The sequence below is a fragment of the Lipomyces doorenjongii genome, assembly GCF_038497915.1.
Source record: "Lipomyces doorenjongii strain NRRL Y-27504 unplaced genomic scaffold V1508scaffold_21, whole genome shotgun sequence".
NCBI classification, from domain to species: domain Eukaryota; kingdom Fungi; phylum Ascomycota; class Lipomycetes; order Lipomycetales; family Lipomycetaceae; genus Lipomyces; species Lipomyces doorenjongii.
In genome coordinates, this window is record NW_027118088.1 from 93,485 (window position 1) to 107,378 (window position 13,894).

Genomic DNA, 13,894 nt, shown 5'->3' on the forward strand with positions numbered 1-13,894 from the left:
ACCAGTGGACACTAATTAGATGTGACTCAGCATTTGGGCCTTTGTAAAAGTCGGACATAACTCTCGTATCTGTCAACTGGATTGCTATAACGATATATATCTTCGCTGTGGATTGCTCTTTATATCTCCCTGTAGATCAGTCTATAATTAAATTATTTACACTCACTTTCACGCATAAATCACAATATGAATAACAACACAAACTAGATGCATCACATATTACGCTACAAGAGCCGACATTCGCCATATAAAGACCAGAAATGATTAAAGATTAACGATAAATGAACACAAAGAGAACGCCAATTAGGTTTGCCCCAGATGTAAATGCCCAAGAGTAACGGATGAAATGAAACGCGCCTGGTTACCTTCACGCCAGGACGATCGCAACACCGACAACGCTAAGGAACAGGACCCAGAGCTTGTTGGAGCCAAGGCTGATTGCGGAGATGGACGCATTGGTGGTCTGCACCGCGACTGGTTGCCTGGTCGTCGATGCGCTCGCACCCGCACTGCGGGTTGCGGAGGTGGCCGATGAGGTCCGGTTGACGAAGCCAGAGTAACTAACGGTGGACGTCAGATTTGATGAGATTGTGACAGTCGAGAGCGTCGAGACGAATGCCACGGAAGTCATGTTGTGAACAGGAATCGGCGATGCGATGGTGCTGCCCGCGAGAGTCGAGAGAGCAGAGGCACTTCCGACGAGGAATGAGACAGGAGAAGTGGAGGAAGTAACCGCCGGCGGTGAAGACAACGATGACGAAGAGGACGAGAGAGTGGACGCAGTCCACGAAGAAGCAGAAGAGCTAGAAGGAGCAATCGAGGTGCTAGACGACGCGGACGAAGAGGAAGTTGTCGAAGATGGAGTTAAGGAGGACGCTGTCGACGTTAACGACGAGGAAGTTGTCGACGATGTAGATAACGACGAGGAAGTTGTCGACGTTAAAGACGAGGAAGTTGTCGATGTTAAAGACGAGGAAGTTGTCGACGTTAAAGACGAGGAAGTTGTCGATGTTAAAGACGAGGAAGTTGTCGACGATGTAGATAACGACGAGGAAGCTGTCGACATAGTTAAAGACGAGGAAGTTGTCGACGATAAAGTCGACGACGAGGACGAGGTAGCCGGCACCGTCGATGTCACAGAGGACGAAGTAGATTCCACAGACGAGGTCGAGGTTGTGGGATCAGTAGTAGTGATTGGATCAGCAGACGCGGAAGAAGATGTTGCAGTCCCGAAAGAGGTCTCTGAAGTCAAACCACCGGGAGAGCCACTGACAGCCTGGATGCTGTCCTCGCTGCCAGAGTTGTCACTATAGACGTACTCAGTGCCAGTCGAGTAATCTGTGACTTTCAAGCTCTGGATGTAAAAATTGAATGGAGCCTGGGAGAAGTCGGTAAGACCACCAGCCCAAGCAATCGTACCAGGAGCGTTGTCTGGACTACCGCCGACCCAGGAACCGATCTTGATCTGCATAGGAGTCTGGGGATATCCCTCAGGAGCGTTTGAAGGGAGTACGCGAGCGACGGCGCCGTCGACGTACCAGGTTATCGAGTCGCGGTTCCAGTCGATTGTGTAGGTGTGGAAAGTGGACTGGGGATTGGCGACATCCGTCATTCCACCACGGTCGTAAGACCCAGTCTGGCCCTTCGAGAAGTAGTTGGTTTGAACTGTGCAAGGTCAGCTAATGTCATTGGAGTAATCAATATGAATCTCACCATGGTAGGCATCACCGCCGGTCCACTCTAGATCAATCTCGTCGTTGTCGTCACTTATCAGGACAACAGAGGAAACAATACCTGTGCCAGGTGCACACTGGGCAACGACCTCGACCTTGCCAAAGAAGATGTAAAAGTCGGAAGCGACTGTGGGGCCATCGCCGAGCTGGTTGATTGTCATCTTCATGCCCATGTCTGACGTGTAGGAAATGTCATCGGGGCTGTAGACAGGGCTGATGTGACTAGAGGACCCCTGGGTGAAGTCGAGGGAGATGGAGCCACCGAGGGCGGGATCAGGTGGGCAGGAGGACACGAGGGGGTCGCAGTTTGCTGTGGATTGGGCAGCGACGCGAGCGGCGAGGCCAGAGAAGAAGAGAAGCACTGCACTGCGGAAGATCATGATGTGGATGTGGGAAGATGTGGATGTACACGGTTGGACCGGATAGGATGGGCTCCAGGGGCTCTTATATGAGCACGCCCTGTGATCGAGCCGCGAGTAGAACAATGATCCGTGAGTAGGAGCCGTAAGAATTTAGTGAGTAGAAGATGCGAATGCTATTTTTGATGGATCTAAGGAGCCCTAGTCCCCTTTCCCCAGCCACTCCTTTCCTTGCCTGTTCCGAACGATTAAACTTTAGCTAGCGCCGTGCCTGAGCCTTTCAGCCCTTACAGACGACTAGAGATTCCCCTTAATTTGTTGCCCGGCCAACGCCATCGCAAACCATCTAGTTAGTTTAATATTGGGCTGCCAAGTGGAACAAGCGCAAATACACCTAACTTGTTCCAATAGCCAGTGCAGTAGCACATTCGCGACAGCCTAGCGGTGGCAATGCCGGAAGCAAGGGATTCACGAACATGCCACTATACCATTTCACAACGTGCACTTGCATCGTTTGGGGAATATGTCGACACAGCTCACGTGCAGTCGCAAGTCACCGGGACGTTGTTGTGTAACTCTGCCGGGGCTTGCATAAGCGCCCCCCCCCTGCGCCAATATAAGGTTTTGACGTTTCGGCAGACTAAACCACCAGCCACAAACTACGTCATCGCCAGATATTTCTATTTTTGGCGTCCGGAACACTCGTGACTGCTGCTCTCATACTCACGATTGCTAGTGGCAATTCCCCAATCCGTCTCCAGGGCACAGACCGACAGCAAGAGTCCCATATATAGTTCACGAGCCATGAAATTCTCAGCTTCTATATATATACCACATACATAACCTATATAGAACCATCTAGTACAATGCGCCGGCTGTTTCATCGTCCGCCGATATGGCTCGGCGTGCAGACTCAATTTGAAAGCCCTTACCAGCCCCCTATCATCTCGCTCGCGTTTCGAGCCAATCTTCTTTTTCTGACCAGTCAGCCGTGCCATTCTATCGATGCCGGTGTAATTTTAGAATAAATACAGTTGTGGTCGTATAATCATTGTTCTGTTATCACTTCCTCAGTGCTAAACAAAAAGTTCCTGTCTAACTTTACTCTTTTACCCCTCTTACGAACGTTCCGGCCTGACGAATCTCTGCGGCATCTTCCATTTGGTGCTCATATTTCCGTATTCTGCATTTCAATCACGTGTTCACGCGATTAATATATCGCTTGACAGGTGATGTAAATCTCTACTGACCGCTCAAGACCCATCGCAAGACTGTAATTGATTCTCGGAGCAGCTTTTGAGGCTTATATGGAAGAACTAGACCAGCACCTTTCCAAGCACTCTGGATATTACGCTCTGTAATTGCGCTATCCCATCCTCGTTTGTACATCTGGATCCACTCATAGTGCTTAATCCGGCCAATACGTACACTGGTAATGGTATCGGTCTCCCGGCCAAGGGATTCAAGTAGCGATAGTATTGGTCGGTATATAAGTAGAGGCTTATCTCTGCAGCGATCTCCATAACCAACACATGAGTTACCGGGTGTCCCGTAATATCATATTGAGAGATCCAGCGCGCAAGAGTCTTCTTCTCCGCGTTTGTGAGATTTCTGTCTCGTGGCTTGACACTGTGATTTGCCTCCAGAGAAACCCGTAGTTGAAGGGTAGATCGACTAACATTGAATTGAGTAGCAGCATTGTTAATACCACTACCTTTGCAGGGCTGATAGAGCATTTGTATCTGCTCTTTCATTACATTGCTTTGTCGCTTCTTCCATATCCCATTGCTGGTAAAAAGGACGTGTTTAAGTTAGAAGAGTGCTGTCACCCGGCCCAAAGATTCCGGTAGATAAATTAAATTTAAATCAAATTATAATTAAGTTAACCTAGTTAATTAACTTCGACATTAATCATAATTACCTTATTACCGTATGCAAATTCAACAACGCAACGCCTGCCTCACATATCCGTTTACTAATTTTATCCTCTCTATCGTACCCACTAATTATGCATATTCACAAGTTGATAATAATACAAACGCCACAACTACACTAAATGCGTGAAAATAATATGTACAAAGCAAGCTCTCCATCAGTCAATGCGCATACCGACTTTCAAGCACCTTTCCAGGCGACGACGCCCGACCGCTTACCCCATTAATTTTCTCACGTTCGGTCGCGTCCTTGTTATTCTCGGACGACGACGTCCATGCCCCAACACGAGTACTCGTCCCTCCGCGGCGCGCGCCGACGAATTGGTTGAACGATGGGTAAGCATGTTTCGTTTCCAGCGGGCGATTGAGGAATTCTTCAAACGCGCGTTTGCGTTCCTCTGGCGACCGTCCACGACGGTCCGGATTCACACGACGCGGCCCCCTAATGCCATTCGAGTCTGTCCGCGGCAAATGCGATGAGGGTGCGGGATCTCCGCCGCGTCCACTGCGGCGACGATCTGGAAGCCGCGATCCTGAATCCGGCGTGTTGTCGCTGCGACCGTTGCGACGAACTCCGTCGTTGTCATTCTCCCATCCCGACCTACCGCGACCGTGTCCTTCGGCTTTATCAGGCTTGCCTGATCTCTGTGTATACACGGCCTTCGTAGCAGCTGAGTCCTTAGGCATTGACGTCGCGGACTCTAACGGAGTCCAATCCGATTGTGAGGCAACGCAGCCCCATGCACCCACGGCCGACGAATTGGCCATATCCCAACCGGATGCATTCGTGGTCGTGGGCGACGTGGCCGTGTCCCAACCCGTTGATGCCGTGAATTCAGTGGCACATGCACTCGCCACTGTCGCAGCCGACTCGTCCTTCACCGGCAACGCCGGGGCCTGTTCCCTTTCGACAGCTTTCGCTGTCTTGGACACTGGCTCAGCCCTGGGAGTCGTAGCCGAGCATGAATCGCTCGCAGTCTTATGAGAATTATCTTTCGACTCCTGCGACGCTGTCGAGTCCACTGAATTCGACCGCGACCATCCGCCAGATCGATCCGACGGCGCATTCTTCGGCTGTCTGGAGGGGGCAATCCGAGGTCGCTCGGTTGGCTTTGCCTTAGCAGACGCAGACGCAACAGCAGGTAATCCGACCTGCTTAATAGAGTCCCTCTCGTCCGATCTCGGTTTTGCCGCAGGATCAGGGCCGCGCTCACGAATGACCAAGCCCTCCAATACTTTACTTGCATCATCAACATCTTTCTCCACATCGCCTTTCTCCGCAGTAAATGGCCATTGCTCTCCCATCCCCTTCTCCCTCGCCAACCGCTGCCGCCGCAAGTGTACCCGCTCCGCGACATTATACTTCGCCACATCCTCCGTCGGTACAAACCCTGGTCTAATCCTAATTTCTTTGCGCACACTCCCATCATTCCTCGGCGTCGCAGGAATCACCCTCTCCCCCCTCGGAGTCGTCACAATCCCAGCAGCGGAAGTCCCACGCGGAGGCGACGCAGCATTGGCTGCAACAGATGCTGTGTTCGCACCCTGCGGGGTGCTAGGTGTAGGCGACATAGGCGGCGTCGCGAAACTATTGTCTGACCCTGATGACGGGCTCAAGTAGCTCAATGAATCTCCGTGTTGTATGGACGACAAAAGTCGCAGTGGAGTTGTCGTGCTTGTCATTCTGATTTCCCCGATGAAGAACGGTACAGATCTTGATCGTGAATGATTGTGCCGGATCAACTGGTTAGTAGTCAAATACGGCGCGGGCTTAAAAGTCCTTGTTTGATAAGGGTCCTGTACTAGACCCTAATGCTTCCACATTTACACCGCATCTCTGGCATTAACATCCAGAGCAACAAATTGCCTCCTATGCAAAAAGCTCGGTGAATAGGGTTTTCGCAAGCCAATCAACTACCAGCCAACCAAACCTGCCGCCGGGGAATCTTCCGACTTGATTTGCGTTGGATTCAACAGTACGATTTGAAGTTCATAGACCTACACTTGAGGCGACGCTTTAGAGGAATAGTTATATATTTCACAATGGTATGATTTGGATTTTAATTTTTGGGAATTTTGGTGAGGGATGGCTTGGCATGGTTACGATAGACTATTGAAAACTACCGAGACGCGGGTTATCGAGAATGTTCAAACGAGAATGCCGATTATCATGCTATTGGACGGAGAATTTTACGTGTCGAAATTTGTCAATGCGCGGAGTGATTAGACTGCAACGAACGAACGCTTGCTAACAGGGAGATCTTAACAGGCCGTTTCATCCATCATCTACAATACTTTTATGCGCCGGAACTCGGTCTTTGTCGGCACCATTCTTTTCGGCGCCTTCGCGTTTGAGATGTGAGTGGTTAATTTTAAGCATTGAGAAAAAATGATAGATGTCCAACATGACAATATCTCGGCGTTGTGTTCGCATGAGAGGCGGTTGAAATTGCTAATACTTGTTTGCAGGGGCTTCGACTCCACAATTGATAAAGTCTGGGACCGATTGAACGCGGGAGTAAGTGACATTCAATACTCACGAGCCTCGCGCTCGCCTAAGTACGGACTAACTCGTCGTTGTACAGAAGCAATGGAAGGATATCAAGCACAGCTACATCACATCGGAAGAATAAATGAAAATGGATCGTGCAGTACTTTACATAGGAAACATTAATACACTAGGAGTGAAAGGACAGTTACTTGTCTAATGATTTATGAGGACGAGTTTATGTTGTAACACGTGTAATACAGCATTGTTCCACAAATTGAACGTAAACCCGAACGCCGACCCGCCAGGGATATCTCGTGCCTCAGAAGTTAGGCGTCATTATTCAGCTACGTTACTAACACGACGTGATCTACTACCATTACAAATGCATATATCACAAACAAACAGAAAACAACTAATGCACACAAAATGGATTCAAGACAAATGCACCTTTAATCGTTTCTCTTTCAATATACTCCGTCCAGAACCATTTATCGTCAGGATATACCGCCAAATCATGGGGTTGCAGTCTTAGGTGCTTAGAATACCTGGATCAAATAGTTAACTAAGACCGACATAACGAACGTGAAGCACACAATGGATGTGCCGATTCTGTCGTCATATCTAATCGCCCTCCGGTGTCTGATTGCGCGGACACGCCATAGGTACAGCCCTAAGCTATACGTGACCATGACAACTGCAGTGCATACAAAGAAGAACGACGCGTTCTGAGCGCGGCTGTCACCAAATGAATGTAAACTGCCCGCGACAGCGGACAAGAAAATACCGATTTCGAGCCATGACAGAAACGTACGCTCGTTGGCGAAGTAGACTTTCGGTTCGATTCGGACAGGCACATGGATCAGCTTTCCGGGAGGCGCATGGAAAACGCGCTCGAGCACTGCCGCTTGTGGACTGGATGCATCTGGTTCAAAGAAGAATGCTCTTGCCCAGCTGCGAACCGTCGATCCAAATTGGTGAATCGACTCATTGAGCTGGTCTTGTGTCGACCGTGGCCGCCTGCCGTTGCGACGGATGCCCATAAGTGGGATATTCTCAGCCACTTCGTCATCGTCGTCCGACGCATACTCATGGGTGTCGCCGTTATGGTCCAACGAATATTCCTCATCTATATCACCTGAATTGGAGCTCAATAGGTCGTCCGAATTCACCACCGATGATGAACCGTTCGTCGGCCGCTCGATACCAAACTGGTGGGTAACAGGCTTTCTAATGTCGACGTCCATCTGTGGCATCCAGAATGGAATAAGCTTTACCCTGTTGGGAAGCATGGTCGCAACGCCGTGGATAAACTTGGAGAACTTCGGAACTGCTTCGACTAAGTGACTGGCGACAAGGTCACGGACCCATTGGGGCGGCTCTTGACCCATCTGTGTCTGAAGCTTAACCTCAAGGACTGCGTAAGGGAACCGCTCAATATCCGCGTCAGATAGTTGGTTGAATGGCCAGTCGACGCCAATATCCATACGACGCCAGTTGTTTCCCGCGCGCTTGCGTCCGTCAAAATCATCTTCACGGATCATGGAAAGCTCAGTGTCAAGCGAAATCCGCACCCGCGCGTCACCAGGGAGCTGGAACGCGGTACGGTTGTAAAACGAACGAACGACTGGCTTCAACTTCTTCGTCAGGACAGTGTACTGGACTTCTCGAGCAAGCTGCTCAAGGTCGTCAATTTCCTTCGGCGATTTCTTGCCATCCTCACGCATTTTCTTAAACGCGCGATCGACGGTGTATTCGCCTTTCAGGAACGCATTGACGTTCTTCTCCTTGAGGGAGAATCGGGCCTTGACGGACTTCTCACCTGTCCAGTCCTCACGATGAGTTTTTCTCTCCACAAACACAACATCAGATGCCATGCCACCGTACCAACGCAATCGAATCGCTTCCGCGCCCTCACTCTTCTCCAACCGGCCGCGATACAGATCCAAGTTATCATTGTCAAAATAAATCGACGATATCGCGGAATCCTCCTTCTCAAACTCCTTGCTCGCATTGAAAACCAAGACTGGAAGATGCTTGAGGATAAGCAACTTAAGCTCGGTGATGTTATCTGCATGGACCCAGTACTTTGTAGTCTGGCGTACGAAGTTCTGTTGACTTCCGCCGGCAGAGCTGTCACCCTTAACAGGATTTCCTCGTGTTCGAACTAAATCGTAGAGCTTCGAGAGCTTGACAACCAAATTGTCGTAATCGTCCTTGAAGAACGGCTTCGCATTCAGGCGGGCTGCAAAAATTGGCTTGAGTATCCATTTCGTGACTTTGTCATGCTTCTTGATAATCTTCTGGAAACCAGTGTAATTGAGTTGCGTGAACTTTGCGAGATCGTGCACGTCAGATAGTATTTCTTCGAGATCGAGTTCGAGGTCTTCGAAGGCCTGCTCCGATAGCGGAGACGAGGAGTCGATAGATCGAATAGCGTCCTGGACCTTACCGTCCATTTCCTTGACTCGCTGGTTAATGGAGTATGTCCGCAACTTCTGGAAGTCATACACTTTCTCGAGCTCTTCCTCGAGAGCCCTGACAAAGGTCTCCTCTGACTCTTCGGTCCACTCCTCGTCCGGTCTACCGGAGTCGAGAAGGTCCTTCAGTCCTTCATAGTCGATATAGTAGTAGTAATAGTCGCTACGAACAAGTTAACCATGGCGCATGACGAAGGATCACGGAAATACACACCGAATAAGCGAATCTTGCAGTTGCTGACCGAATTTCATGATGTGCAAATGCCTGTCTAGCGTGCGATGCTCTCGACAACCAGGCAAAGGCAATATAAAGAGACAGGTGCGATCACTGTCTCGCCGTGCAAGTTTGTCTGCTGTCTTCTGGAAGAATAAAGACGCCAGCGACGGTGCTGAATGGCTCTTTACGCGTCTAGCGTCGGCCGTCGCAATGTGGTCCAACGACAGGCGCACGACCGCACTTCATTGGCATGTGTGGCGGTGCAGCGCCTCATGTGGCACATATTAGCCGACCAATCACACGTAATTCAGAGACACGTGCCTGCTCGACTTGTCTGAAATTGCATGAAATATTTACAACCTAAACAAAGAATAATGACAACGGCGAGTCTTTATTGCTTGCCAAATTATTCATTTGTTCCAATTATGGATGTTGCATTATCTCAGAACAATTCGGCGCAGGGACCTTCGAAGTCAGTGTGCTAACACAGCTGGCGCGACTGATTGACATATATGGTGTAATCGGAGCAGCGTCCGTCGTCTGATCTAAAGGAGTTTAAGATTTACCGACGTCATTGTCCGGCAAATAGTCTCAAAAGCCAAAGGCAGAGTAGGGTTGCCTGCAATTATGGCCCACACCTCCTCGCGACTTTGTTTTCCGTACAGTATTTTTCCGTACAGTAAACTTAGAAACTTAGTAAATTATATCTCCTGTTTGCCTCCCGGATAACTTACCAAGCCTGTTCGGCTTTCCGGCCGGGTTCCGACCCCATCCGAGATCGCGCAGCTCATTTGAACGGTTACGTCTTCGGGCAATTCTCACCGTGACCAAGATCAGATAAGATGGAGCTCGCCCCTTACCCTATGATAAACCTTCATTTACGTTCATCTGCTATCGGGAGACCCGACGTCAAATACCATAATGCCTCTTGTCTTATCGTTACTCACTAACATATATTGATCTATTGCACAAAATTGGTCATATTCCAGCTTGTCTTCTCTCGGCGGAAACCAAATTCTCTAACTTCTGCAGCGACGTCCGCAGCGACATGCCACTTCTCTCTCCATTTGTTTCCAAGAACTCCTCCATCTTCTCTCTGCAATTCCGTAGCCTTTTTGTTATCGGAAACGCCTTCACTTGAGTCGTACTTTCGCCATGACCATCCGCTATACCCGCCTGGCTCTCTGCCACTGAATTTAGCAGCAGTTCAAATAACTCCCTCCACATATCTTGCTGCCAATACCGCTTAAAGCTCTGAGTGATTCGATAGTGCTTTCGTCTGCCGTGTCCAGGTTGAGAGTCCGTCATAATCTCTATGTACTTGCCGAAAAGCATCATATGAATGATACTCGCCAAGCCATGATAATCGACTTGGTATGTCCACGGCCGCAGTTCTCTCATCTCCGCACAGTCTTGAGCTGAAGTATTCCAGTCGGCAATGAACTGAACGTCGCGTTTATGGTCGTACACCGTCAAGTCAATCGCTCGTCCAAAATCAATAAGCGAGATACCTTTTGTCAACCATCCTTGCTCACCGCTAGCCTTATACGGAGATAACATTGTCCTACTTGATTGGCGCTTCAAAGCCGAATCACTAAACGATAGTCTGGCCATCGACAAAGATTCGTTACCTGGTAATATTCTAACCATACAATTATCCGGCTTCAAGTCGCCGTGCAGGATACCAGTTTCGTGCAATGCTTCAACCGTCCGCAAGAGCTCAATCGTGAAGAACATGGCAACGCATTCATCCAAGCCCAACACTGGCGCGGAAGACGACTTAATACTGTCAGCTTTGACGAGGTTTACGAGGTCCAAAACTGTTCCTTGATCGTTGTAATCCAGGATCAAGCAAGACGTGTCGCCGAACATGTGTAACTCCCTGACGTGAATAATAGAATCCAATGCCCGCGTACGAAGGTCTTTCGGTATTATGACATCCGCATCAGCGCTCAGCCGCCTCTCTATCTCCTGCATGATATAAAATTCCCAAGCACTTGGAGGATGCTCCATTTTAATAGCACGCAATCGAGACTTTCCATCCTCCAATATACTCTCGTCGCTGTCCATGATTTCAAAAAGATACACAGGAGCAAATGCGCCCTCGCCAAGTTCGCGTCGGAGACGATAAACCGAACCTTGCAGCTCAATGTCTATATCCTCACTTGACGTGTTGTTCTTTCTATTCTTGATGTTGCGTTTGAGAGCCTCAGAGCGTCCCAGTCTTAGTTGAGTGTTATGAAAGTACCCGCCATATGATTGAAGGGCAGGAACCACATTTTCAAGAATGGTCGTCCGAATAGACTCGTCCATGGGATTGACCAGCAAATCCGTAACAATAGGCTTCCGGGTCCAGATCTCTGTCAAATTAGTGCGATCCATAAGGCATACGTCATTCGAAATCGGAGAGAATGGCTTAATATCATTAGCTGTGTTATCATCTCGGCGAGGAGCGGGATGTTCAACAAATGGCGAACTTTCGACCTTTTCATCAAAGTTGTCCAAAAGTCTGTTATGTTTCGATTTCGTGGATCTTGTGACAGTTGCAATTGACTCTGTGGCTTCAACAATTGGTGTCATCATTGCAATGCCATAGCGCTCTATCGTCACTAGAGGAGCACGACCTTGATGAGGAGTCGCAGGGACATTCTGCGATGCTGCAGACGATCCGTCCAGGTCGTTGGAATGGTCTCGATATACTCCCTTTGAAGGTTTGTTATTCGCATTGATATCTTGTTGTTGCTCAATTACATAGTCGCGACCGCGCTCAACTTGGCTGTCGTCTCCATAAGCTCTGCCTTGTTGAGATAGTTGACATCCATCGTCATCGCTATTGTCGTCGTGTTGTTCGTCGCTGTCGTCAATGTCACGGTTACCGTCATTGTCATCGTCCTCTTCATCGTCAAGGTCATCGTCAAGGTCATCGTCCTTTTCATCGTCATCGTCCTCTTCATCGTCATCTTCGTCTTCGTCTTCATCACTACTGTCTGGAATACCTTGAGTTTCTACTTCGTCTATATCGCATTTTAGTGGCTGATTGAACATGCTGTAAATTTCATCAGTTGCGGCTCGAGTGTGGACGGTCATAGTTGGAGATGCGGGACGACGACGAGGATTAATAGGAGAGTCTAAATGATAAGTTAGCTTTGTTTCAGATTGCGCACGAGGTCAATACCTTTCAGAGGCTGAGTCTGCACAGCTAAAGACTGGAGAGGCGGTTGCTCCCGAGGGGTTGACATGGGGACAGCCTTCCTCGAAGATCCAAGTGGAGTACGCTCAACGATAGCTGAGCGATCTGCTCCAGGTGTGGAGGAGGGCGCTAATGAAGTGACGACCCGATGGACAGAAGCTGGTGATTGTTGTACGTTGTTTGGTGACTTCTGTCGCAGTAGTCCTCTTGCCTTTGCACGTAGTTCTTCAAAAGACATTTCTTCAGCCTCGCCTTCTGGATACACCGCATTCATATCGGCCACAAACTTCTCCTCTCGTTTCACCTTCTGGCCTTGAAGAGACTGTTGCGGTAGTGCTGGAATCTTAAACTGAGGTTGTTGAGATGATACTTCAGTTACCGTATCACGGAATATTGTCAATTTCGCTCGCGTTGCTGATGTTGGTGGTTGGCTCATTCTCATCGTTTCTCCTTCCCAGGGCCTAGCATCCATAGTGTTTTCCTTCCTTCTTTCAGCAATAGTTCCAATAGATTCCCAGCCGCCCAAACGGTCCGCAGGACCAGAAGCGCCGCCATCCGGATCAATGAAAATAGACATTTTAGCTCGTGGTCTGGATGTTTCAGGTCGACTTGGCTGATGTGATTGCTGTTGCTCAGGATTGGCGTCTCTTTCGACGCTGGCAAATTCCAAAGTAGCCAGTGCAGGTCTGACTACAGGCATGATTGGTGACCGCGGCTCATTTGGATCAGGAGGATTGGCTTCCAAGCGCTGCAAAAATTCTGAATATCTTCGTCTCAATCGATCCAGCGGTCTCGCCTCATTCTCAATCCCCAGTCTGAAGACGTCATCAGCCTGATGTTTACGACCCATTGATTCTAAATAGTGCGCATATTCTTCGTAGAATGTAGCGAGCCGAAGCCCAATGTCTCGCTGCATCAGGAATGAAAACATTTCAGACGGCGAATCATTATACCGAATATATTCCATCCATATACGTAGATATCTGGGATCATTCGCATAATGAGATGCATTCTGAAATTGAGTAGCACATCGTTCGAGAAGCGAGATAAGTCTACTTTCGGCACTCGCACCTTGAGGGTACGTTTCGTGTGTCCAACGGAGATATTCCAACCAGACTTCCAAGGGATCATCGAGATCCTCGGCCATTTCAATCCGTTTCTCAAACTCGTCTCTCTCTGGTACTTGCTTATCGCGGCTGGCATTCCTAGCCTCGAGGCGGAATGCTTTGGCAAGCGCTGCAGCAGAACGGCCTTCATGGAGCGGCTGAATGTTCTCCTTCTGGTGCTCGAACATGTCGAAGGAAACTATTTCGGAGCCCATTGTTGGCTCCAGATTGCGCCTAAAACTCGCCAATGTTTATGTGCCCGTACCGTTGATATATTGCTGTGTGTGCCTGTAATAACGATTTCACTGCAATGTCCAAACCAAGCTAACGCGCAGTTTTGCGGGACGGAAGTCTGCTGCGGCGCTGTGTAAACAAACAGGCTGTTGC

At 49.1% G+C, this 13,894-nt stretch overlaps 5 protein-coding genes across 5 annotated transcripts; 1 reads left to right on the forward strand and 4 right to left on the reverse strand.

The window, feature by feature from the left end:
• Nucleotides 1-107: 107 nt before the first annotated feature.
• Nucleotides 108-2,268, reverse strand: V1508DRAFT_416543 (concanavalin A-like lectin/glucanase domain-containing protein). Its single transcript, XM_066940218.1, has 3 exons — nt 1,714-2,268; nt 1,093-1,665; nt 108-987 (listed from the first exon to the last, which is right to left on the reverse strand). Exons 1-3 carry the CDS (start codon nt 2,111-2,113, stop codon nt 368-370), a joined length of 1,593 nt encoding a protein of 530 aa, XP_066796108.1. The 5' UTR covers nt 2,114-2,268; the 3' UTR covers nt 108-367.
• Nucleotides 2,269-3,945: 1,677 nt separating this feature from the next.
• Nucleotides 3,946-5,762, reverse strand: V1508DRAFT_416549 (uncharacterized protein). The gene has a single exon (XM_066940219.1). The coding sequence runs from the start codon at nt 5,707-5,709 to the stop codon at nt 4,189-4,191; it is 1,521 nt and encodes a 506-aa protein (XP_066796109.1). The 5' UTR covers nt 5,710-5,762; the 3' UTR covers nt 3,946-4,188.
• Nucleotides 5,763-5,881: 119 nt separating this feature from the next.
• V1508DRAFT_416550 (cytochrome b-c1 complex subunit 9) lies at nt 5,882-6,714 on the forward strand. Its single transcript, XM_066940220.1, has 4 exons — nt 5,882-6,072; nt 6,296-6,384; nt 6,496-6,544; nt 6,612-6,714. The coding sequence occupies exons 1-4, from the start codon at nt 6,070-6,072 to the stop codon at nt 6,657-6,659; spliced, it is 189 nt and encodes a 62-aa protein (XP_066796110.1). The 5' UTR covers nt 5,882-6,069; the 3' UTR covers nt 6,660-6,714.
• A 26-nt stretch (nt 6,715-6,740) lies between these two features.
• Nucleotides 6,741-9,557, reverse strand: V1508DRAFT_416555 (VTC domain-containing protein). Its single transcript, XM_066940221.1, has 2 exons — nt 9,209-9,557; nt 6,741-9,157 (listed from the first exon to the last, which is right to left on the reverse strand). Exons 1-2 carry the CDS (start codon nt 9,244-9,246, stop codon nt 7,054-7,056), a joined length of 2,142 nt encoding a protein of 713 aa, XP_066796111.1. The 5' UTR covers nt 9,247-9,557; the 3' UTR covers nt 6,741-7,053.
• A 509-nt stretch (nt 9,558-10,066) lies between these two features.
• Nucleotides 10,067-13,827, reverse strand: V1508DRAFT_416557 (Mad3/BUB1 homology region 1-domain-containing protein). The gene is made up of 2 exons (XM_066940222.1): nt 12,387-13,827; nt 10,067-12,339 (listed from the first exon to the last, which is right to left on the reverse strand). Exons 1-2 carry the CDS (start codon nt 13,720-13,722, stop codon nt 10,190-10,192), a joined length of 3,486 nt encoding a protein of 1,161 aa, XP_066796112.1. The 5' UTR covers nt 13,723-13,827; the 3' UTR covers nt 10,067-10,189.
• Nucleotides 13,828-13,894: the final 67 nt, after the last annotated feature.